The sequence below is a fragment of the Styela clava genome, chromosome 8 (assembly GCF_964204865.1).
Source record: "Styela clava chromosome 8, kaStyClav1.hap1.2, whole genome shotgun sequence".
Taxonomy (NCBI): domain Eukaryota; kingdom Metazoa; phylum Chordata; class Ascidiacea; order Stolidobranchia; family Styelidae; genus Styela; species Styela clava.
The window spans coordinates 16,765,950-16,793,642 of record NC_135257.1 but is presented as its reverse complement, the minus strand read 5'-3'; the positions used below and the strand labels follow the sequence as shown (position 1 = coordinate 16,793,642).

General features: G+C 34.9%; 2 protein-coding genes and 1 long non-coding RNA gene across 4 annotated transcripts; 1 reads left to right on the top strand and 2 right to left on the bottom strand.

Annotated features, from left to right (window-relative positions):
• Positions 1-292: 292 nt before the first annotated feature.
• On the bottom strand, positions 293-2,834 carry LOC120345977 (uncharacterized). Its single transcript, XM_039415598.2, has 4 exons — positions 2,662-2,834; positions 1,800-1,978; positions 1,266-1,346; positions 293-1,081 (listed from the first exon to the last, which is right to left on the bottom strand). The coding sequence occupies exons 1-4, from the start codon at positions 2,790-2,792 to the stop codon at positions 828-830; spliced, it is 645 nt and encodes a 214-aa protein (XP_039271532.2). The 5' UTR covers positions 2,793-2,834; the 3' UTR covers positions 293-827.
• An 11,824-nt stretch (positions 2,835-14,658) lies between these two features.
• LOC120346620 (large ribosomal subunit protein uL1-like) lies at positions 14,659-18,191 on the bottom strand. The gene is made up of 6 exons (XM_039416382.2): positions 18,035-18,191; positions 16,504-16,656; positions 15,640-15,788; positions 15,428-15,558; positions 15,229-15,357; positions 14,659-14,773 (listed from the first exon to the last, which is right to left on the bottom strand). Exons 1-6 carry the CDS (start codon positions 18,037-18,039, stop codon positions 14,690-14,692), a joined length of 651 nt encoding a protein of 216 aa, XP_039272316.1. The 5' UTR covers positions 18,040-18,191; the 3' UTR covers positions 14,659-14,689.
• A 1,629-nt stretch (positions 18,192-19,820) lies between these two features.
• On the top strand, positions 19,821-22,320 carry LOC120328387 (uncharacterized). 2 transcript variants are annotated; one of them, XR_005567644.2, is made up of 2 exons: positions 19,821-21,577; positions 21,974-22,320. It is a non-coding gene; the product is annotated as an uncharacterized LOC120328387 (long non-coding RNA). The 2 variants fall into 2 exon arrangements; XR_013477664.1 differs by having other exon boundaries at positions 19,821-21,632.
• The last annotated feature ends 5,373 nt before the right edge of the window (positions 22,321-27,693 follow it).

Genomic DNA, 27,693 nt, shown 5'->3' with positions numbered 1-27,693 from the left:
TTGAAATATTAATGAATGACTGACATATCGACCGTTGAGCATTTCATTTTTTTTGTGCGGTTTCACTTACACTTCCAATATTACAAATCCAATATCACAAATATATACGGAATACCCGGAAGACATTTCCTAATGTTGTAATTACTTTAAATGGTTATCTCAAGAAAATCAATGTCTATAGTCCGTCCTATTTGTTGTCTAACAAGTTCGCCCACATATCCATAACATTCATCGTAAGAACATAATATTCACAATGATAAGCCTGACAGTTTTCCCACAGAGATTTACGATATTTTTGGTCGATTTTAAATGCTTAATTTATTGGATAAATGCTTGCATCATTTATCATAGACATACAAACATAAGTAAAAGTAAATCAAGATAGTAAAATCAAATACAGAACGATTAATCGAATAAATTGGGGTAGTTCATCGTTTAATCCAGAATTATAACACCGAAGAAACGAATGAAGACGATCATGAATATGTTTTGCCATATTGTTTCTATCAACTCTTATCGTTTGTTGTTATGATAAACAACCCCTCCATTTTTACTGGTTTGGTGAAAGTTGTACAATTATATATCATCGATAGCAAAATGTTCCGTTTTGTCAGCAGTCTCTCAAACCAGCAAGAAAATACTGAACACCGTCCATATTTAATTCTCAATCTTTCCCGGCATATTTAACAAATAATTCATTTCATAAAATAATACTGAATAATCATAATGATACAGAACATACGGTCAATAAACACAGTGCAACATAATAAGGATGCATCAAATACAGCAAACAGTATTACCGAAATGAACGAAAACTATACACAAAATTATACAAGTTTGAGAAGATCGATTATCTTAGATTCCGTGTTGCCCTCCATTTCGTCCGATACTAGTTCGTCGAACCGTGGGTCCGAAACACTTCGGGATTTCGCTTGATCATTGACCGCTTGCATGAGTAGCAAAGGAAGGTTTTCTGCCGAAACTTTTTCGTCGGTTCGTGGTAGTTCGTGAAGTATATCCTTTTCGGGGTCTGATGTTTGACGCAATGACAAGCCTTCGGCATCGTATAATTCTGGAATGCCTGAAAAAAAAATTATTTCAATTTGTATTTTACTTATACTAAAATATAAGCGAACGAAATTTTTGAAAACAATAACTTAAACTCTTTTAAAAATCATATACATACATATTATGCGAGGTTGGTATGGAAATATGATTCGATATTTGGAATGGACTTCCGAAGTAATTAAAATGCATTTTAATACCTTCAGTGTTCGAGTGAATATCTCGCTTCATGTCAACCAGATGCCACGGTGTACTATGAGGTTCATTTCGCAGAACGACTCCTAAAATATATTTTGTATACAAATATAATAATACACTTCTAAAAATAAGTAATAACAAATGTAATAAAACTTTATAATAAACTCTGAAATAGTTGGGTATGTTTTGGTATACGGACAGACATTCTGTGTGATTGTATCTCATTTCTCAGTTATATTTTGGCGCTCCAGAAGTGTGTAGGTAATTAATTTTGTTCGCCTATTTTACATCAAGTTGTGTAAGAGGATTGAAACCTATGGACAGGGGCTATATTCACTTGACTAACACAGACAGTCCCGAACTCGTAAAAGAACTAAAATAAGGAAAATCGAAATAAAATTATGGCCTAACCCTAACTTGGTACACATATAACGGGAGTACCCAAATTTGTTTTAAATTGTAACAACATTTTTGCCCACTTGCCCATGAAGTAATCCGAATTAGCATATCTAATTGTTTATATTATTTCAACACACCGGCAATACTGCCATAGTCCAGAGATCCATCACTATGGGTCGGAATCGTCTTTACTTTCCACGATCTTTTACCTTTCACGTTTTCTAAGATGGTGAGAAGCATATAACGTCGCAAGAGTTGTTGCATTCTGGAACTTCGCGATCCATTCAAACCAATGTCAGCATTAGTGGATCGCTTCCTAAATGTATACAAATATATGTATAGAAATATATTCACTATCTCGCATTGAAATAGTATTATTATCTTAATAATTTGTCGTTACGGGTATTTGTAATCATTTTGTAGACGCCTAATTCTTTTAAGGTTGATTTTCATTTCCACCTTGCCAAATATATAGAAAGCGAATACACAAGAACTTTGTAAACTTATTGAATAGGCGGAAAACAAGTTACACCTAAAAAACTAACGCCAGAAATATCAATGCCTGTTTTATAGTATGCGCCAGTCAAAGTCAAACTTAGTTTAAATGACTTGAGTAAAATGATATTGTTTCGAGTCCAATATAACTAAATTAATATTGTATAAAATGATACTCGGCCAAAAAACTTGGAGATGATCCGGCCATATAATTTTAAAAAAAGTGACTTCGACCAAACCGAATTCTTATAAAGAACTTGTTTACCTTGGTGGTTACTATCATTTTTATTTAAAATATTACATTCACGGTCATTGTTTATCCTTAGTGTGGCTAGGATATTCTGTATTTAATAATTTTATATTTCTGTTAATCTTATACGTTGATTGTTATTGCTCCCCTTTCGTCACTTCATCTTTCTCGTGAGAATTACTTACTAAACAAAAAAGGTGGGGCCGATTGGGGAAGATATCAAAAGCAAAATGCCCAATTGTGCATATTATTACCTGATTGCGTTTTCACTGTTGATTATTCTTGACATATCTGTGTTGATGTTTTCATTCTCCTCTCGTAAGGGTAAAGACAAAGCCGACAAAAATGACAAAGAGAAAACGCAGAATAATAAGATCATCCTCATAGTTATTGTCAGTTGTTAGGACAAAGTTAAATTTCTAAGTTTAATTCTATAAAACAAAAATACCAGTTTCCTCATTATTGACTCGCAATAATGAGATGGCGATGGAATGAGACGTGGCTCAACAACAAAAACAGAAGTATTCACTCTATTTTTGGCTTTTGTTTGCGCATAAACGTTGTAAATGATACAAATGTTATAACTCTGTTTTAAATTTTTATATGGAAAGACCACGAAAAAAAATAAATTACTATTAAAATATATCAATAAAAAATATATTACTCGACCACATTGTGAAATAATTAATCTTTCTTGTTAACTAAATAACTGAACGTATATAGAAATGTCGAAATTACTTCACGCTGACAAAATTCTTACTGCTTGTAACGTTTTTACATGCAAAGGAGAAAGCGTTACGTTTAAAATACCCAAAAGATATTCGACATAATGTTGTACTGTTTTCACATCCTGGATCCCCCCAACTTATTCCGCAATCTGCACGGGAGTAGAAACATCTGTCTGTTTTATCGACTAACGCTAAAAGCGAACGCCTTTTTCGTTTTCACGTCACAATTCGATTTTTTTTTATAATAAATAACAGCATTAGCTAATACCAACGAAAAAACGATCTGATTATGGTTTAAACCGAAAACACGAATTCGAGCTTTCGTTGATCTAATAAGCATCAAGAACGTTTTGTTATAAGCGTGTTTCTTGTTTCGGATCCTGATAAATTTGTTGAAAAAAACATTAACCTATTGCATAAGATGCAAGCATATTAGGCTGTAATCACAAGATGCCATTTATATTTCCATTCTTTTCAACGCAAGTGCAAATTAGCATTTTATTAACGAAGGCGCAATGTCATATTGACTAAAACTAGTTGACGCATAAAACCATCCCCACCAAGAATTATTTGAAAACCAAATGATTTATTCATACAGAAAAACCTCCAATGGCAGAATAATCAAGCCGGTATTTTGTGAATAAAAGCGACCATTGACACGAGTACAGCAGGTATAACCAATGGCTAGGTGTGTTGTTTCAGCCAAACACAATCAAATTTTAATGCCTGTCGTCTTAGGACATGACCAATTCACAATTCGCTCCTTTGTGTTATTCGAGCACGAATGGTTCTCAAACGATTTATCGAAAGTAATGATATGAGAACAATTGGACTATATGTTGGGTTCATGAGTCATTTTTTCTTACGCAGCCCTATATTCGGCTATGGGCGTCATTCGAAATTTCGTCACGAAATTTTAAATTATGATAACATGAATATTTTTGTTCAATGAATACAGTAGCTCATTGTTGGTTTCTCAGGTAAATATGTTTTTCTAAAAATTACCACAGAGTAGGGTCAAATTTAATTCGGATTAGTAGCCAAGAGTCGTTTTCGGCCAACTAAAAGCAGACAAAAAGGTTTTTGAGGGGCGAAAACTAAGTGGGTAAAAGCTTTCAAGCGCGATCGTCACCACTCCACCAATTGTAACATTTGGGATTTTAGCCCACCACATTACGTCTGTACGAGATTCTTTTCCAATCGAAAATTAATCTTAAATACCGGATTACTCACAAAAACCAACAAAAAGCAGGTAAGAAATCAAACCCAGGTTAATTCTATTTTTCAAATTGCACCCGATTTTTAACCATGTGCCGATCAGAGATTATTACGTCAACTTATCTATCGCTTATTTTCACGTTTCGCTACGTTGACAAATATCCAATTAAATCTAACGACATTTTTAGAATTGCTGTTTCACGAAATAAATGTAGTATCGCAGACTAAAGAGTCGATTTCTGAATTATTTGCTTGCACAACGCCCTAATCAAAAGATGGAGTACAAGTTATACACGAAGACGAAACGAACTAATGACAAATCTTGCAACAATATTTAGGAATATTCCCTTAGCGGAATAAATATTCAGGCAGTAATATACAAGTTTGTCGAATTTAAAGTTGTCGACTTCCAAATCTGATTAGTTAATGAATACCGAAAACTATCTTCACTTCGATGAATGAATAATAAACTAAATATTTAATTGAAATATTTTACGCAAAAAACGACAATTCTACTGACAATCTTTCCTCACAATGCAATATTATAGAAAACCTGGTTGAAATGAGGAATTTTATTTCAAATTTCGACCTGCGGTACCAGAGTATATCTCATTCTGCTTATGTTAAATTCATTTGGAAAACCATTATTTATACGCGCAGTTTCCATTGTTTCTCCCAAAACATTTACACCTGTTTTTCTAATTTCTTCCGCAAAAATACATATTGATTTATAAAATAAATTGAGGCGAAAATATTACAATTCACCAAAATATATTAAAACGACTAATAATTATACGAAAAGAAAGTCTGCTTTGTTGTAATGTGCTCTAAATTTGAACGAAGCACAATTCCCTTTTACCTCCTCAATGATAACGCATAATACGTCATTAATTCTGGTCAGTCGTCATCTGCCTTATTACCTCAGTTGAATGTATTGTTATTATTGTCGTAGAAAATCGTAGTCTTAGAATTTTCATTAGAAATTCAATACCTAATGAGAAAATTATTTTAACATTTAAATGTCCGTTGGTTGACATTGTGTTTTGAATTTAAATTCATTAAAATGGAAGATGTAGAAAAAATCCACTAATACAGTAGCATGCTTTTTCCCTCTTCCCTCTATATGCAATACATTTAAATTGTAATAAAATAATTGTACTTCTTAATTATAGTTTGCGAAAAAGTGATACCCAAATAAAATACTAAGTTTCTTATACTCATTAATTATTAAACATATTCAAGTTGTCAGAAAGTTTTTTTTAATGCTCGACGTGAAAATCTAAAAGTAATATAACGTGTAGAATGCGTAATGCGAATAATCACTCATGTCGTTGGTCCCTCGCCCAAGAGCACTAATGCAGTCTTCATACAGATGGTTAAACAGTTTTATTCCCAAAACGCAAAGCATTAGCTATGCGTGCGATTTCCATACTCAGGCATGTATACATTGATTTCAATACAATATTTGTCAGAATTTCTACATCTTCACAGCTTCAACCCGGAAAATTTATCATGTCGTTATACGCTAATGGCAAGAGTAAATCAGTCTACAATGATTAAAAGTATCTACGTTTAATCTTCGTTGGAGTATATTTGTATGTAATTACAAGCTCGTTGCTAAGGTCTGTGTTTGATAAATTTTCCAACTAATTAAGTGTTTTTGTCGCACAAAACTTAAATCGGCGGTTTACTTGCTATTGAAATATAGTTTAAATGATTGAGTCGTGTATAATTTGTATGTTATGGAGGACAAATTGAACTGTAATCGATTACCTTTTTAGTAGAAGATGTGACGAACGAATTTCAAAAAGAAAAATGATTTATTTATTTTAATATTTATGGTTGAATTTTTTTTAGCAGGCTCAACTTATATTTTGTGTCTGTGGCACAGCTTACTGTTTTAATCAGTCGCAACCATTATTTTTTTTTAAATATAGTTGTTCGTCATATTAGAAAGTAAAAAACAATGCGTTGCAATCTTGCAAAACAGTTTGATTTTGTTTAAACAGATGATTTATTGACTATCTATCCATCAACAGTTCTTTTTGCCGTTTTATTTAATCCCGCGTCCACGTAAAACATTGCATGGTGTGGTCGATTCGTCAAGTCGTAATGGACAAGTCTAACAAAGCTGCGCTGTTTACAAGTATCACTGAAGATGATAGCATTTAGCGTGACAAGCGCAGCTTTGAAATATGAGGATTGACGGCTCTCGAGATAAAAGTTGAGTTGTTTGAAGTGTAAATTATGGACATTATCGTCACGGCTTCCTACAAATACCAATATAAACACTTGAAAGTTCATGAGGTCATCTGTCCTGAATTGTTAACTTTTGTTCAGATGTTCACCGTTCGCAAAAATGACGTAAAATTGTCGACTGCGGTATTGTTCAGTAAAATAACAAATGACATCAGTTATGACAACTCTTGCAAAATTTACTTATACAAATGACCACTTTCTATGCTCCTAATAGAAAATAACGACATCAAACCAAAAGTTCTATAATACGTCGGCAAAGACGCTTTGATCGATGTTTACTGTTTATCTGGACATGACACCTTACGAACCGTTGGATAAATAAACAACTTATTATGGTTACATGGTCCTCTCGTCTGATTGCTGAACCGCGTAAATGTCTATTGCAAAAGTTAATAATCTGTCTAGAAGGACAATAGCACACTTTAGTTTCTTTCCCAGCCTATTATCATTGTAGCTCGTTTTAATATAAAATGAAAACTGTTGCAAATGAAAACGTTTATTCTTGTTCGATCGATGGATATGGGGTCAGGAGTTCAAGCTTGAAAAAATAAGTCCTCAAAGCTTTTTCGTGATAACTTATAAAGCGTCCAGAACAGTGGTTCACAAACTTTGGGGCGCGCCCCACGAGAGGGGGCGTATACAATTTTTTTAGGGGGCGTGAAGCTAATAAAAATTAGTAGATATGTTGAATATGATCTTACCCGCCTTATTTTGAATATTTACATTTCAAAACTTTTTAATTATTCCATTATCTATGTATCTTCAACGTGTTTTTTTGAATAAAACATATTTTCGCCTTACTATCTGTTATTTGTAGCATATTGTTAGCTAGTTCTTTTTGAGGTGGGGCTGTGTTAAATGAATCCCACTCATACATCGGTGGCAATGTTTTGTATAAACGCTTGCGCGAAATAAATATAATATTTTAACAACAAAAATGGGGGGAAATTGAACTTTGAAATAAAGTTTCAGCAACGGAATATAAGGTGAAATCAGTAAATAATTTTGAATAATTGAATCCAGCAGAGCTGATTAACTGGCGAAATGGCATTTTGAAATAATATTGCTATTATGGCAACCTCAAAATCAGCGTACTATATCTGATTCTCGGTTCAATGGGGTTTGAATATTATTCATTTTTAATTAAGAACGAGAACGTGCTGATGGCAGGTAGTTTGCTCGCCTCGAACCCACCTTATTAAATTCCAAATGCGTCTTCAATATTCTGACCTGTGCTTGTGAATATAATGTATCGGATCAGTTCATTACGAATCCGATCAACGCATTACTGGCGAGAATGAATAATTCTCCCCAATGAATATTCGTCAGGTATAAAAACTTATCGATTAGTTTATGTAACATGCTATTCGAGCATCCTGGGTTTGTGACTCGAGATCATTGATGAGGCAGCTGGCGGCTTACTGCTCTTCATCTTAACTATGTAGTTATCATATCACACGAATATATCCGCCAAAAATATTATAGTGAGACAATAAAATACATCTCATGACATGACCGCTGTTTCCGTGTTTATTTTGTGGATAAACAGAAGTCACCAGTGATCACAACTACATTAAAAATGGATGGAGTGAACACATTCACCGACGATGTTTATTTTGTACATTTCCGACACGAACACGTTTTTGGTTTTTGTTGTATACTTTGTATATTATTCGATATCGGGTCACATAGACTGAATTGGGATCGAAATATTATATCATTATTTATATATATAAGTGAACTAATACGAAAAACACTTATTTTTTCTTCACTACATTTCAGTCTAAAAAATAATGTTTCAAATTATATTAGGTATAATAAAGTGTGCTGCTAGTTCTCATTTAATTACACTTCAATTTGTAATTTATAATTAAAAATGTTGCCTGTATAGGTTTTTTCTTATATAACGAGAGTTAAAAATACGGAACTCGCCTCCTTGGCGTATTTTGTATTTGTGTGGAAACCCCAACGGTCGTATCGTCGTATTCAGTTTTTTACCAAAAAAATTGAATCGTTATTCGTACGTTTATAACATATTTTTGGATAATGAGAGACTAATAGATAATTTCTTTTGTTTTGAATGGACATCTGATTGACATTAAACAACATTAAATAAATCGAAATAAATCTTTCGAAACAAATAAATAAATAAAGACACTTCTTATTTGAAAAAAAAACATAATAAACAACGGAGTGCACACGCAATATATTACCGTTGATAAGTGGTTTATTTTTCGTATTTTCTTGTCAGTCATATTTAATAGCATATAACCTTATTCACTAAAGTATCGAAGCAATTAGGAATTAGTCTCGCATACCTCTATTGATAGTTTATCTATTTCATTATTGTTTAATAAATACACTATGACTCAGAATCGACTTTTGGGCTCAAAAGGACAGCGGCTCCAATTATCTTGTGACTCAGAAGTGATGAGACTCGTTACTGAGAATTTAATCAGACTCGTGATTAATAAAACACTGGAGATTATACTTAAAATAATTTTTTTTGGAAATGGACCTATGGGTCATTTTGTTTTTATGTTGTTGTTGTAAACAAAGTCGCCGGACCAACTACTGAAATAATTACATTGAAATTTTCAGTGGTTAAAGCTTGTTGTTGTCGCTAGAGAGTTTTACTTTCATTTATTTCGGAAATATCTGTGGGATCTAGGGCATTCGTTTTTCACTTCGAAGTTTTATGTGATGACATCTTCAAAATTAAAAATTGCGTGCCGTGGTTCCGTGATCACCCCTCAGTGATCTGATTGCCAGACTACTAGTGCGATACTATAAAAGATTTTAAACTACTTCGTTTTGGCTTTCGTGTCCATATATATATTTGAGCATTGCTCTCTGTTTTCTAAATGCAAATCATTTCAATTTCATTGTAAAATACCGCGGTCAAAATTAGTTATTTATAGTGAGTTGACACAATTCCACCAACGACACCACAAACAGTTTTATTGATTATAACTCATGGCTATTTTAGTTGAATGGTCAAAAAACGTCTTATGAGAAAACGAGAGTGGGCACTAGTGTTGCGATCCCGGCATTTTCGGCTTTTTTCCACACCCGATTCCGGGGTGATTTTGAATATATTCCTGGGATTTAATATGTGACATAGCGGTATTCTAAAACGGGTTTACTGTACATTTAGTATATTAATCAGGATATCGAACAGTTTGGACGTATTATGAGTCGTCAAAAATTGGTGACATGGCGACAAATACCCTTCTGTACTGAAGAATTCGATCAAAACACCATTAAAAAGGCTGAATATTTGATCAAAAAAGATAGCAGGCACAACGAAGACACTCAAATGATTCGATCAAAACACCATTAAAAAGGCTGAATATTTGATCAAAAAAGATAGCAGGCACAACGAAGACACTCAAATGATGTTGGTGCAGGAGCTTCATGCTTTCGTTGCACGCGATGAAAACGAAGAGAAACGAGGGTTCATGGATGTCGATTGATGGTGGCTGAGAAAAAAATGCTGATATATGACCCAAGCAGGAAGAGGCCAGAAACATGGAAATGTTGTATGACGCACTAAAAACAATCAAGCTTAAGTCAGTTGAGGCTGAACGTGCATTTTCCGGTCTTGGGTTTTTTACCAAGATAATCAGATATCGTCTTAATGATGACATTCTCGATGCTCTCGTGTTTTTGAGTCAGTTTTATAAGAAATAAACACGGCTGCTTATAATATTTTGTGTGCCTGTGTTTAATTTTATTTATCCCGGGATTAAATGATTATGACCAGACAAAATAAAGTCTGTCACAAAGCAAGTAAAATAATTTGAGTATGGCTTCAATTCACCTATGGTAAAGAGTTGTCTAAAACTAGCTCTGAACCTATCATATGTATAACTTTAATAAATTTTCTCAAGAACAACCATCAGTCACATGCTATATGCTGTGTAGTCGGAGTCTAGCAAGTCTTTACTGGAGCCTGGATCGTATTTTCAAATTCTTCAGAGTCGAAATTCTGAATTCTCTGTCAGAAACGCAGAGTTTCCAAGTTGATAAAATAAGTCAACACTTCCTATAATAAAACTCAAAAATCAATAATTTTACTGAGAATATTTGATTTTTTCGAAGTTCGTAGCTGTGACCAAAATTAATTTACGAAGGTTGGACTCCGTGTCGATTGCAAATTTTCTCCCGCTCTGCATCCCTGATCCACGAGTAATACAGAGGGGCATGACTTTCATTATTTTTTTTTTAGCAATATCAATTCCAGGGTCTATTTTAAAGATTAGGGTAACAACATCATTTACGTAATGACCAAAGGATAATACATAAGTTATTATAGAATTACCGAGGACTGAGAACTGATTCCCCAGTTGGAGATCTAAAACTAGTCAATTCACGGATGTATGGAAGTGTTAAGATGTTGCTGATTATTTGATTATGTATTGATGCTTGAATATAAGGTTTCAGCATATAGCTAAAATACAACTGAAAGTATATAATATACCTACGCGGTCAATAGGGAATATAGGTATATATATACATGCATTTAACGTTTGTGCTCACTTGAGTTCTAACTGCATCAATAAAGCATTGCTCCCAGAATCGGGGAGAAATAATACTATTGTGTAAATCTTCACGTAACAAATTTATTGTGAGACACGTGTAGCCTGAACTATGTTATAACCTAACAAGTATATAATTCACAATTACTCGTTTAATGAGCCTACAATTTAAATATAATTAGACAAATGGCAACAAAACGCAGAAAAGTATGCTAAGTGCGAAGGGTTCAATGGCGCAGACAAAAATCCAAATAGAATTTTTCGAAATGCAATACAATGAGGATTTAATTCTATATTCTATTCGGGAGATACATCACTACTTGATTGTTTATAAAAAAAATTGAAAATGAACATTACAAAGAGCAAGCTGAAAACTCGAATCAGGTATTCCCATTTAGAAAATGTTTTAATCTTGGCTTCATTCAGTGTGTCGCCTGATGTCAAAAACGTATCACGCGTGATGCAGCAACAAGTGGCACATTAAATGTCATTTGTAATTTTTTTCCTTTAAATAAGACGATGAGTTGTCGTAGTCTCCGCGCGCTGTTTAAAATCTAAAGTTTTAATTTCTGATCTGTGTAAAAAAGCATTGTGATTTATCGGCCATTCGTTCGGTTTTTAACTCTTTAAATATATATGCACCCCGCCAAGACTTGCAACCCCCCAATTTTGGCCCGCAAGCGACAAAAGGTTGCCGACCCCTGTTATAAATCATACAGTGGAGATTCTTTTTATAGTGTTATCGCGAGTTTGCGTTTATAAATGTTTTACTTGCTCTATCATCGATTTGATTCAAAATATTCAACCATTTGTCATTCAATAGGCTACTTCTCATTTCAGTCTGTTTTTAAAAACTAATTTTAATTACTGCAACTGAAGCTATACAGGGAGATAAGATGACTATTGAATTATATGTTTTATAAACACTATTAAAAACTGACAAAGACATAGCAAAACCACGGCAAACGAGGTTATGTTTAAAACCATGCTAGAAAATATGTCTGGGCGCAAAAGTTTCTGAGAAGCTGATAAAATTTAAATTGTTACGTCACCTTTGACATCTTAATAATTAGTTAATGTTACGGAAATAAACAACCAACCAACCCTTTGATAAACATTCATTATAGAGACAACAGTTAGAAGCGCAAACTGGCCCATTGCTTATAGTTGAACTCTAATATGTTTCATGACGTGCTTTGAAATGGTTAATTAAACGGACTTGGTTGGAGATATGATAAAAGAAGAAAGATTGAGGTATTATAAACCAGAATGTTCTGCTTCAAATATATCAATGGCTGAGAATGTTTGGAAATGATAGGAAGATCAGATATTTAGAAGATATGCTCGTACATGCGCATTGAAAATGAGCTGGGACTTTAGAATTTTCTTTTAAGGCCGAAAGGGCGCATTCTGTAATACATTTTACTGCCACGGAACCAGTTACTGCTCAAACTTAGCAGCAAAAAATTGAATATTCACCAATCTGGGTAGCGGGATAAACCTTTCGAACTTACATATATATAATAATGTCTCAAAGATTTGTCTCTTTGTCAGAAATTTTCTTTCACAGCAACAACTTCTGTCTGTAGACTCGTTCGCTATTACACGATACGGTTTATAACGTTCGGAGTTCAGTAGGTTAAAAATGTGAGGCCGCGTGCTATAATAGCATACTAAGCATCTACTTTTTATGAAAGAATATCCTGTCATGTGCAGAATTAGCTCGTACCCCCAATCCCGCAGATCTACAAGTTTCGTATTTGTTATTTTGGGTTAAGCTTGATATGACCAGTGTCGAAAATTATTTGACTCCACCTCATTGGAGATACCGGTACGCCAACTTCAACTTCACTGTGTTTACTGTCAACCAACAGCTAACTAGGTGATATTAATCGTCGCCTAACGATTCCTCAAGTATTGCCGACTACCACTGACATATTTGATTGGAAGCAGGAGTGAGGCAATGTAGTGAACAAAAAGCTTAGTCCCACCTCAAAAACACCGTCTAAAGATTTATCTGACGTCATATCACTTCCCAAGTTAGGCGAACGATTCCACTTCGATGGAACTTGCTATTATTCCTTTGTCGCTCTCAGATTTTATATATACATACAGAAATGTACAAGATGCAAGTTTTGCTCACGAAAGTTATCAACATCCAAACTTTCAATTACGTTCGACCGAGCAACGAACTTTTCAGGTTTATTCGGGTGAATGGCCTGGCTGCAAGCTACGTTCCCGAAAGGAGTAAATACAAGAGAGCTACGCCCAAATATATGGACACGTCTGTTCGCAGTACAATACGGTTTACCGTACCGTCAGAACAGTCTACAAATATATTCACACGAAGCGAAGCAGTACAGGACACAAAATGGCGTCCGATGTCCGCAGAACGTTTAATGACGTCATAGCAAACAAAAACAAATCTCACAGAAATATTTAAAATGAATAAAAGTAATAGCCTTCTGGGGAAAAAAATTATCTTCAACCACTGAAAATTTCAAATCAATTGGTCCAGTATTCGAAGAGAAAAGCGTTTTTTTAATATTTCCACTAGAGAGAGAGAGTTTATTTCATTTTGTCAAACCAAGAAAACAATTTATGCACACATAAACAAATATCAAAAAAAAATAGTTTTCGGTATATGACTGGGGGGCAACGATACGACCTTTGGGGGTCATCAGAGTCAGTTGCCACCCAATTATATTAAATAAGCATAAAAATAACAGGTTCGTGTCAATATTTCAATGTCTCTCACGATTTATACTATGTACAATATTTACATGAATTTACTATTCTTAATTATGGAAGCATTCTTTTAAATAATAGGATTTTGCACAAATTGAAATTTTATTGCAAAATATAAAATGATCAAAACGAAAAAAAGTGGGAAAGCAGGTCAGACAAGCTACCCCTTATTTGGGTAACTTGTTTTATTGAATGAATTTAAGTTAAACATAACAAGTGGGATTTTGAACAAGCGAATATGGGTAGAGTTCTATTCTACACACACTAGTGCAATGTAATCAGATGCATGGGTTGAGTCATCAAAACAAATTAGAATTTGGTTTAAACAACAAAAAGGTGTGTTATTCTGTGTCAAACAACAAGAACATAATATTGAAACGATCGTTATGTCCAATACGTGTCCAAAAATTGTTCGGTACCTTCGGGAACTTTAGTCAGCTGCAGCAACCACATAACGTCTGTGGGAAAAAAAAACTGGTTTCCGCTTAGATCTTTTAGAGACGAAAACAAGGGTGCTCGCGATAACCTCTTAAAAATGCATGGTGGACGGATAACGAACCGCAGGTCACATAAGCGATTCTTGAAGTCTCTTGATTATTGCAAAATACATTTGCTAAGGACCTGGCAAAACGGTTAGGTTATCCATTTTCAGGGCGGTCAAGTATCAACTTTCGAATATAAAATTTCTTAGCTGAATAAATATAAATGGTAAGATGGCCTAACTCCCCTAGATTCATACAAAACATTACATTCTATATCTTGGCATAATAGAATTTATTGAGATATAATCAATACAATCTTTGTGGTCTTCCCATGGTACTCTTCACATAGAGTGCACGCACATTCTGCCAATTCTTTTTCAGCAGTGAAACCTGTGAGAGAATTACCAAATTAACTTCATATACAAAACTATCATTATCAATGTATACTGACAGGAAGACAAGGGACCATAAACCATCCTTGAATGTGCAAAAAAAAGAATACTTTCACCCCACCATATTATTCAATTCCACCAAGTAGATTATTTTTTTTCAACTAATGTGCTGTGCTATACATTCATTGATGCCTGTGAATAGCTTGGACAAAAAAACGCTACACTTATACGACCTAGAAATATCTGTCCCACATGATAGCTGGCATAAACTGCACGATATATACAACACTATATAATTGTATACAAATAGCTATCTGACTCCAGTCATCGAAAAATCTACTGGTGTCATAAAAAATTTGCATTTGATCTGGCGCACTGTCTGCGCCTGCCGCAAAACATCATTTGCCAGGTTCTAGCGTGCGCCCTTACCAAATTACAAGACCAAAATTTTACCAAGAAATTGATTGCCAAGTTGATATTCTGGACCAGTTGATCATCAGACATTCCAACGTTTCCAACGGCAACAGACAAACATAAAACCTTTTTCATCTGAAACTTGATGGTACTTTTGATTTCATTAACCTGTGGCAAAGATTGAAAAATTAGGACAAAATTCTGATTGATTAGCTTCAAAAATAATTTAACAATATACCTTGCTTGTCAGAGCATCATTATGCGTCACAAGAGTTGGGAATTTTCCAGCTTTGTTGAGACCTGGTCCAAGAAGTCTGGGAATCTGTTTGATCAAGGACTCAGAAGCAAGGAAGGCATTGTATTTTTTGGCTGGAAAAAAAGTAAACTGATATATTAATTTAAGAACACAGGTCATAAAATACTGTATATCAAAATATTCCTACAACTCACCTAGTTTTTTCACAAGCTTTTTATCCTTGTTCAATTTCTTGAGAGCATCGACATCCATACATGGCAAATCATTAGCTTTTGCCTCGTCACAATGTGCAGCGTCACCCAGAACACAGACACGATACTTTTCTCTTGGCACATGTGGCAGCCTTAAAAAACATTAGAAAATAGTATCATTGTTGAAGGCGAAAAGCCCTTTAATTTTTTTGCGCACACACTGCTTGCTCTCAGTGGAAAACCATCCACAAAAGTGATTAGGATAATACATGCAAAACCATCATTGAGCAAATCTCGCTACTGCAGCACAGAAAAGAGGAAGCTCATGACCTCAAATTGAAAAGCTTTGTGATGATGACCAGTGAATGAAAATCTGAAGAGTTTGGACTGTATGTTTTGTTTTACTTAACGGTGTTTTAAAAATAATAATGAAGCAACTAAAATCTCTTTTGTTTTTAGCAATTAGAGAAAAAGTCTGTTTACGATTTGCCTTTTCACTGGCTTCTATGCCGTAAGTCCAGTTCTTGATAAAATTGAACGAGTTCATGATCTAATTTACTTCACTGTACTTTCACTAGTAATTAAGAGAGTGAGATTAATGACCGACAATAACTAAGACTGTAACTGGCTGAATCGCAATACATAGTAGCACCAGCTGTATGGCAACTTGTAGTAAAACGAAAACTTGTAGTAAAATACCTTGAAGACTAATATCAGCATGAAGTCACTTTTATTGGACAATCATGCCTCCCCAATATTAAAGACCCTGGGTTGGGGTCCGTTCTGCTCATATTTGAACAGAACTACCAATGCCATAACAAATTAAGTTATGCACTGGTTGTAGCAAAAATACTCAGTCACACATACTTCACAGTGCCAGAGAAACGTTTGTCTTTCTGAGGATCATAATTCTTCAGTGAAATTTGAAGCTCAACCGTTTCCAGAAACTTGCGCGGTTTGTCTTTCGACTGAGTGAGGATTGCCTCCACAGACTCATAAAGTGTATCTCTTGAAACCTTACTGTAAAGAGAATATATTGCTTATGTAACTACATATCCTTGTTAAAAAACACCACACAGCAACGCTCACAGGTTCAGAATCATGACCAATACAGTAGGGCACAGATCTCTGATTCCAAGGTGCCCAGACATGTTCAATAAAACAAACACTATTATTTGTCTCTGGAATGAGGGCGTCTGGCACAGTGGCAGATCACGCCATGCAGTACGGCACACTATACAGATCGAGCGACAGAAACCCAACTTATCAATGATTAGACACCCCTCCTTTGGGAGACATCTGGACATTGTTGTCCCTCAATATTGGTAATAATACAGTATGATGAAGTTGCGCAAAATACTACAAAAAAGCGCAACCCAAAAAATAATTTGATTTACCAAAGGAAAAAATTTTACCTTGGTAGGCCTATTCGAGAGTTTTAGCAAAAAAACGACAATTTTGGTCACGCGACGACCCTGATTAATTCAGATTATTATTGAGACAAGCATGTTGCGATATGAAACATCTGACACAAGTTGCCAGACGCTCCTCGTTCGTGAGACGGAATTTGGACAGTGTGCCGCACTGCCATGCTTGTCTCATTAAGAATTTGAATCAATCACGATGCGCTACGGCAGTCATGTGACCAAAATTGCTGTTTTTTGCTAAAACTCTGGAATGCAAAATATATATACAAATTTACAATACAAATTTTTAAATATTTGCACAATGTTACAAGTCCAAACAGTTTATTGGATTGCATACTGAAGAACATTCGGCCAAGCCAGATTGTTTCTGTTAGCGTGAGAGAAGATTAATCTTTTTAACCTAAATGTTTCAGTGCCCCTGCTTTGTGATACAGTATTTAAAGTTAGTTTAAACATCGGCGTGAAAAATGCGAAAAGGTGGACGACTCATCTGCCCTCTTGCGAGTCGAGTTGTCCGCCTCCCGTTTGTCCCATGCGTTTAGCTTATTGTGCTCGCCAAGACGGGCTTTCGTTTAAAAAAAATTGATATTTGGGTTGTATTTTCACATTACATTTTTGTTTGGTGTTATTTAATCACTCGCAGCATTCATTTTCACACTATATTTGTGTTTGGGGGTATTTAAGCAGTTACGGAGTTTGCTTCACGAGACCCTGATATTATAATGTTGAGACGTTCTGTAATTTCATTCTTGACATGGCAATTCGTGAGTTGTACTGCTTTTTCTGCGTATGATAGCCTAACAAATCGGGGCTTCTTACGGCTGAACGGACAACATCATGTTTTAAAATACTTTATAATAATCTGATGCATCATTAGGTATTGACCACAGACGTAATAAAAATTATGACAAGTCAGAAATAGGTTAAATTCACCGCTAAATAAAGATCACAATGGATATAAAAAAGCATACCTCATAGTGCAGTGCACTCGCTTCGGCGACACGTTTGAAAAGACCTATCGCTGCTCACGATGCCGTTGCCACAACTGTGCCGGCGCCAATAACGCAATGTCGGTATAACAGACAAGCTATTTAGGGCTCTTATGAATGAGAAAATACATAATATAGTTTGGTGTAATTTTATGTAACTTTTTTTATTTCTTAAATAGATAATCATAGGAAAATATAAAAAATATGACCAGTTGTCCAATTTCGCCGACATATAACATGTACATATCTGGCAACACTTCGCTGCTAGCTTCACAGTGGTTTGCCTACGTTACGCATGGCAGAGTCCGAGATATTTGACGAAGAAAAAGGTTTTCATATTTATCCCGGGGAGGGGAGAAACGATAATACGTCTTGCCCAATGAGCATATATACAATGAGTGGAAACTTCCAAATATTTGCTCATTAATCCATTTCGCCCTGCATTTTTACGTCGTTCAGCTAAATGGTTCGTTCCATATGAAGAAAGCACATCGTTCGCTGCAAAAATCCCTTGTTTCAGCTGGGTCGAGTGCAAAATTGGCCGTGTTGGAGCTTTTAATTTTTCGATTCGTGTTCGGTTTCGAAGTATGGTACGTTGAAAGCATACTAACTATAAGCATATACATATTGGGAATACATATCTATTAGGCAGAAAACGTAGCTACAGAACAGAATATAAATCAGTCGCCACGTGGGGTGCGGTTATTGCTGTATTTATTCATTGATATAACATGGGACTTACATATTTATCCAGGGGGAGAGGAAAGTCGATAAGAGGAACGGGAAAGCTCTGTGCTCCATATGAACCCCCAGGCTGCCTGGACTTTGTGAGCTATTCGTATACTTATTAAAAATACTGATTTTAACTATTAATTACTCTGGGATATCTTGCCATTGAAATTTAAAATTTGCCATTTTCATGTCTTGTGAATTTACACAAAAAAGTTTGTTTTTTATTTTATTATTTGGAGTACATTTTGTTATCAATTATGATTTTTGCATGTATATTATTCAATTTTAACGATCCTTCATATAGTCATATATATAGATACTGTTAGTGTTGATTTGGATGCAATTATACTTTTGTAATCAATAGTGAGATATAGAATTTAAACAAGAGTCGCCAGGATTTTTCCAACTGGGTGGGGGGCATACGGTGAAATTAAAACAGTGCGCCAAAAGTCCAATTCACGACAGCGTGAGGCGTTTGATAAATTAATAACAATGCGTCGTTCACGGCGAAATTCCACAGTCACGTGTAGCTTGCCTCTGTTTTCTTGACGGTGTTTGGTGAATATATACAAAAACACGCTCGCGCCGTGATTAGTGGTGGGCAAACCGTATTTTTTTATATAAAATTATTCGAATATTTTAACGAACATCGGCGAAGATGTTAAAGACAACTATTAAGGAATGTATTCACAACAAAAATTAATTTTACTCTGATTTTTATCTTCTGTGTTGGATTTGTATCACAGTTACGGTTTCAATTTTGAGCAAACAATATTATCATTACTGACCCCGGGATGCGATATTTGTGAAGCTGATAGTTGACATTTTTATGTTTTAATTTTATATCGTTTCCGTGTTACTTTCATATTAAATAATGATTAAAAAACTGCGCAAATTGGTAATCTCTAGAATACTCAGTGTTGAGTATTCACGTAACTCAGCTTTGGTTTAAAACACTGATACTTAACACGTGAATAAATCACCAATAATGGCATTTCTACGTGGTCAAAATATTATTTCTCAGATATTTTCAGATTCAGATATTTTATTTCGTCATGCAAGAATCAATATGAGGCAAAAGAAAACACAGTAAACTGAAAAAACGAAAAACATTGATTCATTGCAATTGACGCGGGGTCGCGAATAGACTCAATGAGTCATCTAGTCAGCGACACCTTGGTGCTGTATTAAAGCAGCAAATATAGCAATGAAGCATACAGAACAGCAAAAAAAAAACGAAAATTTATCTTCAGAAATACACAAATCATTGAAATACAACAATAGATTCGAAATAAAATACACAAATCATGGAAAGACAACAGTAGATTCGACAATAAAAAAGGAAAAATTATATTCAAAAATCATGGAAAGACAACCATAGATCCGAAATAAAATACACAAATCATGGAAAGACAACAATAGATGCGAAATAAATTTAATTGTAAATAACCACACTACAAGAACCGCCAGTACGATTCATTCAGAAGAAGGCTCATTAGCGACATCTGGTGTTTAAGATGCGCATCGATGAATTCAAAACATAAAATAATGCTGAGTCATACGACCCAGCACTAAAAAGGACTGAAGTAGCGTCCCAAGCAACTGGGTTGCCATTTGATAGCTATTATATGTGGAAAGTAGACGACGACGAGTTACCGGCACAGTAAAGTGAAGTACCGGTTTGCACTATATAAATTGCACATGAGAAGTTGGCAAAAATGACATAGTAAAACCTGAAACAGCCAGCAAAAGAGGTACAGCATTCAGCTGTCATAAAAAAAAATACTGGATACAGCTGTTCAGTAGAGGAACATGGATGGGTACAGGAAACTTACTTATAACGGAACAAGTTAGACTGCTAGCACCTATAAGCTTCAAGGTATAAAGTTTTCAATTTACATTTAAAAGAATTATAGTTACTTGTACGAATTGTTTCAGGAAGCAAATTCCATAACTTTACTCCAATGAACTTGATTGAGCGTTGGGTTAGTTTGGTAGAAAAACGATTCAAAAAATATGAGCAATTGGTCGAGGACCTTGTTCCATATGAGTGAACATCACTCTGCTTCATAAAATAATTAGTGAATGCAGGAGGGAGTTTTTTGTTGTGATGTTGGTGCATTATTTTTAGCACTTCGAATTTATGCATATCCACCATTTTAATTATGCGAATACTGTGGTAAATAGGAGTCAGATGAGTGCGATAACCGACATTGGAGATAGCGCGAATTGCTCGATTCTGCATAATTTCAATATTACGTAATAAATTTTTATCAGCCAAGCCCCATGCAACAATGCCATATTGAATGTGTGACTGAAATAAGGAGTGGTAGACCATACGTAAAGTTGTGAGTGAAGCAAATCGCCGAAGTCTATATAGTATCCCAACTGACTTGGATAGTTTAACAGCCAGTTTGGATATTTGAATGTCCCACTTCATTTTGTTATCAATATGAATACCCAGATATTTATAAAAATTTACATTTTCAAGTTCTGTGTCATCAATTTGGACTACTAAACCATTTTGTGCTTTACTTTTAGGTGATATTAACATAGTTTTAGATTTATTTATGTTTATTGTTAATTTGTTTGATCGCATCCAGTTTGCTACTTTAGCAATTTCAGTGTTCACCCTTAATTCAAGGGCTGCACAGGATATGTCACTGTCAAGGAGATTGGTATCATCTGCAAATAATTTCGAGAATAATGAAGAACAATGAGTTATGTCATTAACATATACTAAAAATAACAATGGACCCAAACAGCTACCTTGTGGAACTCCATGAGTCACTGGTAAGGGAGGAGAACAATAAGAACCTACTTGAACATACTGTGATCGACCGCTTAAGTAACTAGAAATGAGTTTATTTGCTATACCCCTAATACCATAATGTTTCAACTTGTAAATCAGGATGTCATGATTTACAGTATCGAAAGCTTTTTTTAAGTCTAAAAAAGTTGCACTAACATACTCTTTCTTTTCTAGTCTATCATAGATAAATGATGTAGTGTCTAAAATAGCATGCGATGTGGAATGACTGTTTTGAAAACCGAATTGAGATTTATTTATGACATCATATTTATTGAAAAAACTAGTAAGCCTCTTATGAATCAGGCGTTCAAAAATTTTATCAATCGTTGAAAGGATTGATATCGGTCTATAATTTGACACGAGTTTTTTATTTCCAGATTTTAGAAGAGGAATTACTCTTGCAATTTTGAGAGAAGAAGGAAATATGCCGAGAGAGAGTGAGCAATTGAAGAACTCTGTCAGACATGGAGCGATGAGGTCAGCAACTAATTTAAGAAAGCGAGCTGGAATATTATCTGGCCCAACTGCCTTCCTATCTTTCAAATTTTGAATTTCTACCAACAATTCATTAGAAGTAGTCGGACTCATAAATATAGACTGGCTCAGAGGATTATGAAGAAGTTGTTTGAAGTTACCCGAATCATTAGAAAACTTTTCTGAGAGGCTGGATCCTATGGTTGAGAAGTACTCATTAAATTCAGTTGATATCGAAAAGTCATCTTTGGTGATACTGCCATTTTTCAGATAAAGTTCCTTAACTTTTTGTCTTGATTTATTATGCGTGTGCGTAATTTGGTTAAATATTTGCCATGTCGATCTCGGGTTGCCTCTGTTTTGGGCAATAAGGTTTTGGTAATAAATTTGCTTTGCTCTATCTACAGTTCTTGTCAGAACATTCCGATAATTTTTTAAGTACGAGCATTGAGAGCTGTTACCCCTCAAAAAATGAGATTTGAATAATTTGTTTTTGCGTCGAATACAAGTAATCAATCCTTTAGTTAGCCAGGGTTTTAGTCTTATCCTTTTCTGACGACGTGAAAGTGGTTGTAAAGGGGCATGTCGATCAATCAAAGAAACAAATGATTGTACAAATTCGTCAAAGACACTGTCAAAGTTTTGTGAATTTAATTGAAGTGTGGTGAATTGGTTGTTAAGAATGCCTATTATATCTGAACGAAAAGTGTCCAGAGAGAATGTCGACATGTCCCTTGACAATACACAATTATTAGAAGATGTTGGTTTTATGCCATTCAGGCAACACATAATCGGAAAATGGTCTGTGATATCAGACAGAATGACATAAGAATTGATTTGCGAATTGCTCATATTAGTGTAGATGTGGTCAATTAACGTTGCTGAAGTACGACTTATTGGACACGTAGTGGACATAACGATCGTTTCAATATTATGTTGTTGTTGTTCTTGTTCTTGTTGTTCTTGTTCTTGTTCTTTGACACGTTTTTAAAAAGTCGCTTTTCTCTTCGAATACTGGACCAATTGCTTTGAAATTTTCAGTGGTTGAAGATTAATTTTTTCGCTAGAAGGCTATTACTTTTGTTTATTCTTAAATTTTATATGAATCCTATGAGATATGATATTTCATACAAAATTTCGCGGTATTTATTTTTACTCATGGGAACACTGTTTTACACTTATTTCAAGCGGTTTCGCGATCGATTGTCTTGCTCAGTACTACAGCTACTGTAGGTCGGTACTGGTAAGTTGCCATACCGGTGCCGTAACGCAGTGAAATTGACTTATTCCTTCTGCGGTATTACTAATGCTGCAATGCAAGTTTTATAGCCTATCGTATGCGGAACGGAATATCAGACCTACAGGTTCGGTACCGGTACTGGTAGTAGGGTTGGATTATCCGGATAGCGGTTAACCGGATAACCGATTAACCAAGAGGTATTTTGCTATCTGATAACCGGATATTATTGTAACGGTTAACCGGATAATAGAGCAGTATAAATAATGCATATGCGCATTAGTGATTTTTATATTTTTTGTTGAGTGGCCAATGACATCTCTCAGAGCATATAATATTCACTTATATCCACACCACTCTGCATATTTTAGTCATCCGTGTAATGCTGGCGTGAACTTGACTATAGTATTACATCACAAAACACGCAGAAAAATGTGATTATTGCGTATTTGCGGTATAGAAGAGCCCGACTTACCTTAAAATAAAAGCATTTCTCCTCTAGATATGAAAATAAATGGTAAGCTGCACGAACAAATCATATTTCCTATTTTTGCTATCTTGAAAATTCATCAAATTTGAGCTATTATTGCAATTCCAATGAGTATAATTTATTTAGTACAATAAATGCAGATATTAATTAGCTTATAGTTATATATCAACATTTTCGGGAGAAAAGTCGGGTTCAGTTTCGTCGGTATATAACGCCGATAATTGTTTTATTTCGCCCGGAACTGAAATGGCCGCAGTATGTTATCTATCGTCGTATCTATCTATCGTTAAGAGAGTAGATCTGAAACACACATTTTTGACTGACAATAAGGAATTGAATGCTAACGAAAATACCACGACTCTTGATTTATGAGCCAGTGATAGATAAAACAAGACTCTATTTTAGGCGCTGTTGAATCGCCAAAATTTCGTAATAATCGTATTTACTGAATTTACAACAAGGGTAACTTTTCACGGGATGTAACTTCTTTTCAAATTAAAACTGGCATAATGCCGATGTTTATTCCCCAAATAATAACGCGATGCGGAAGAAAACGATCGGCGATGATAATACAATTAGCCTGTAAAATTCGACCGCCTTTATTAGTGACGTTTTCGAAAATTTCAAAATGAGGAGGAAAGGCTGTTATTACATTTATGGTTTTCATGGAACTTTCACAAACAAATTTGTTTGCAAAATGGTCTATAATATTTTAGAAAAGTTTAATGTGACAGACTTTGTATCGTGTCATGTTTTTCGTTTACTCATTTAGGGTGGTAAGTAAAGTTGTTCAAAAACTGGCGCAGTATTGTTTTGGCTCTGTTAATTTAGTTTAAAAGGTATTCGAATGGAAATAGATTTAAAGTTGTGGCCTAATTAGTACAAACGTGAGAATATTTACAGTGACATTTTAAATAAGTGAAGTTTTCAAATTAGAAGAAATTTCTGACCACTTCGGTTTTTTCATAATCATCAATTTGCTTTGTTATTAAAATTTTTGTTCAAATGACGTATATTTTCCTATACACTTCACGGAATTTGTTCCCCCTATATTCTATTTTTTGGATACTTCTCTCACCGAAATAAAATGTTCGAAATGCACGATTTTTTGTGTTCATGATTTCATTTATATGTATGCTCTTGTGGTATATATTAACAAAGTTTATTTCGTAGTGCAAGAAATCACCAAATATTATAGAAAACAAAATACTTTACATGACAATATTAAATTTCATTGCAATTGATAGGAAGGTGCGGATGATCAGAAATGATCATTGTGAGTCTGCGACACTAAAATTTAGTACGAGTCAAAATTTAAAGAAAAGAGGCTCTAGACACAAAAAGAAACTTTTAAAAAACTTTACAATAAAGTAGAAATAATATAAATCTTTACATATTATTTAAATAGGGAAAATAACTTAGCAGTTGGGGGAAAAAAAATTAGGACACAATATTTTCAAAAAATGTTTCATTTTATTATTCCGCTGTACATCGGTACGACTACTGAGCTTAAATTATTATTTATTGACACATGCAATATTAAAATGCACAATAATTCATATTCAAGAAAAATAATACATATGTGAGTATTTACAACAGAACTGTGTGGTGGTATTCGTTCAATTCACCGCGAAAATCCTGCGAAATCGGTTCTCTAAAATCAGCAGTAACTATCCGGTTAACCGTATATTTAAAATACGGAATACCCGGATATATCCGTTATCCGGATAGTGAAAATTATAGGTATACGAACTAACCCTAACTGGTAGCTCAGTACGTAAGTACGATACTGGTACTGGTGCCGGTACCGGTGTCTTACCACAATGAAATTACCGTAACTTATTCTTATATCTTTGCGCAGTGGCAGTATCGTAACCAATGAGGTTTATCGAGCTAGCTGTTTGAATAAAATGGACATCTGCTATTGTTATCATCAATTGGAATACTTTGGATTGTAAGCTATTTTGGATATTCGTTCTTGGATACTAAAAATGGATTACTCCGCAGCTCTTACAGGATCAATAGGGATTACAGGTAATCGCCCTCGATCGGTTGTGGCAGAGGTGAGTGATTCTATTGATATAAACCGATTTCTCTACATCTTGGGAGAAAACCCTATAACAAAAGGATATGTCGAACACCTGTCAGGAATTTTTGAAACTAGACCGAAAATTTGGTTGATATCTTTCAAACAGTTGAAGCCAACAAATCCAAATGATTCAGTTAGAGACAAATTTATTGTAGAAACGCAAAATGGCATTAAAGTCGATGGTGTAATAGTACGCTTTTTTCCACCCACAAAACCTCCAACAAGGATTAGCATTCGCGATATCCCAGACGAATCACGACCACAAGTCGTTTTCGAAGCTCTGAATAAGGCTGGATGCGGAAAAATTAAAAGCATGACCAAACTATACTACCGAAACACTCAACTATTCAACGGATATATAGCCGTATGGATAGATGATTTTAAACAGGAAAAACTGCCCCCCTTTCTTGTCATTGACAAAGCTAGGTGCAAAACCTACGTACCCACCGAGTTGTACAATCCAACATGCATGAACTGCCTTGATACTGGTCATAATGCAAGAAATTGCCGAAATAAAACGAAATGTAGGTCGTGCAAAAGTGAAGGTCACGTTCAGGCAAATTGCCCCCTAAAATCCAATGTAAGACCGAATAACATGGAATCCTGGTTTAAGGAATAGTATCACATGTAGGAGAAAAAGAAGATGCAATATTAAACAATACCACCACACCAGAAATAGGAGTAAACCAAATTCCAGAGGCAGTGTTCCCAACTTCAAAATCCGACACAATATCTGATACGGATTTGTTATACGAAGAAGTAAAAGATTGGTCTCTATCAGAAGACAATACTATAACAACACCCAAAAAGCGCACTCCACCTCGCAAAACAGTCCCGAAGCCTAAATTAAAACCTACATCCACAATAGGGAACACTCCAATTAGACCTCCAGTAATTGGCAAATCGTATGTAAACATGGTAATTAACGACTTCGAGATTAGAGACAGCACGTCATCATCAGTATTCTCAGACATACTTCAAAGTAACTCGGCACCGGCATACCTAGAGAACCCAGATAGCACGTATGAAACAGACCCATCACAAACACCCAGACTTGAGCCTACTATGAACAAAACCCAAAAACAGATTGGCAAACGGGGAAGAAAAAATACTTCCTCGTCGACAACGTCGAATATATCACCATCGCCAAAAAAGGGGAAAGACAATAAAACATAGAAAGTATAAAATAAAAATCATCTACAAGACCCAATATATGACTGAAAATCTATCACAATTAAAAATAATCTCACTGAACGTAAACGGACTGGAAAAAAATTGGAACAAACTTAAAATCTTCATAACTTATCACAACCCAGACATTATTGCTTTACAAGAAGTCCACAGAGTTAAAAGAGACGTTTCCGAGAACCGACTACATAACATGGGGTACAGATTATTTATTAACTCACTGACCGACTTCGATAAGAGGGATGACCAAAGATTCTTCCAAGGCACCGCCACTGCAGTAAGAGAAAACTTATGTGCAACGCACAGCTTTGAATATGTTACATTCATACCTTGTAGAGCGTGTTCGACAACAATGACGAACTTACAAACAAAAGACAAGCTATCGCTAGTAAATGTTTATGCACCTCCCAGAAGAGGCGACAGAAAAACTAGAATGTTCTACGAAAAGCTGATAAACTTAGTGAGAGAGATCAAGCATATTCAAATAATTTGCGGTGACTTTAACATGGTTCATCAGAAAATAGACGTCAGCAACCAAAACTCATTTACACTAGGGAACACAGAAATGCAATGGAAAAACTTTATACAAGCTTACAACTACATAGACACGTATAGATAT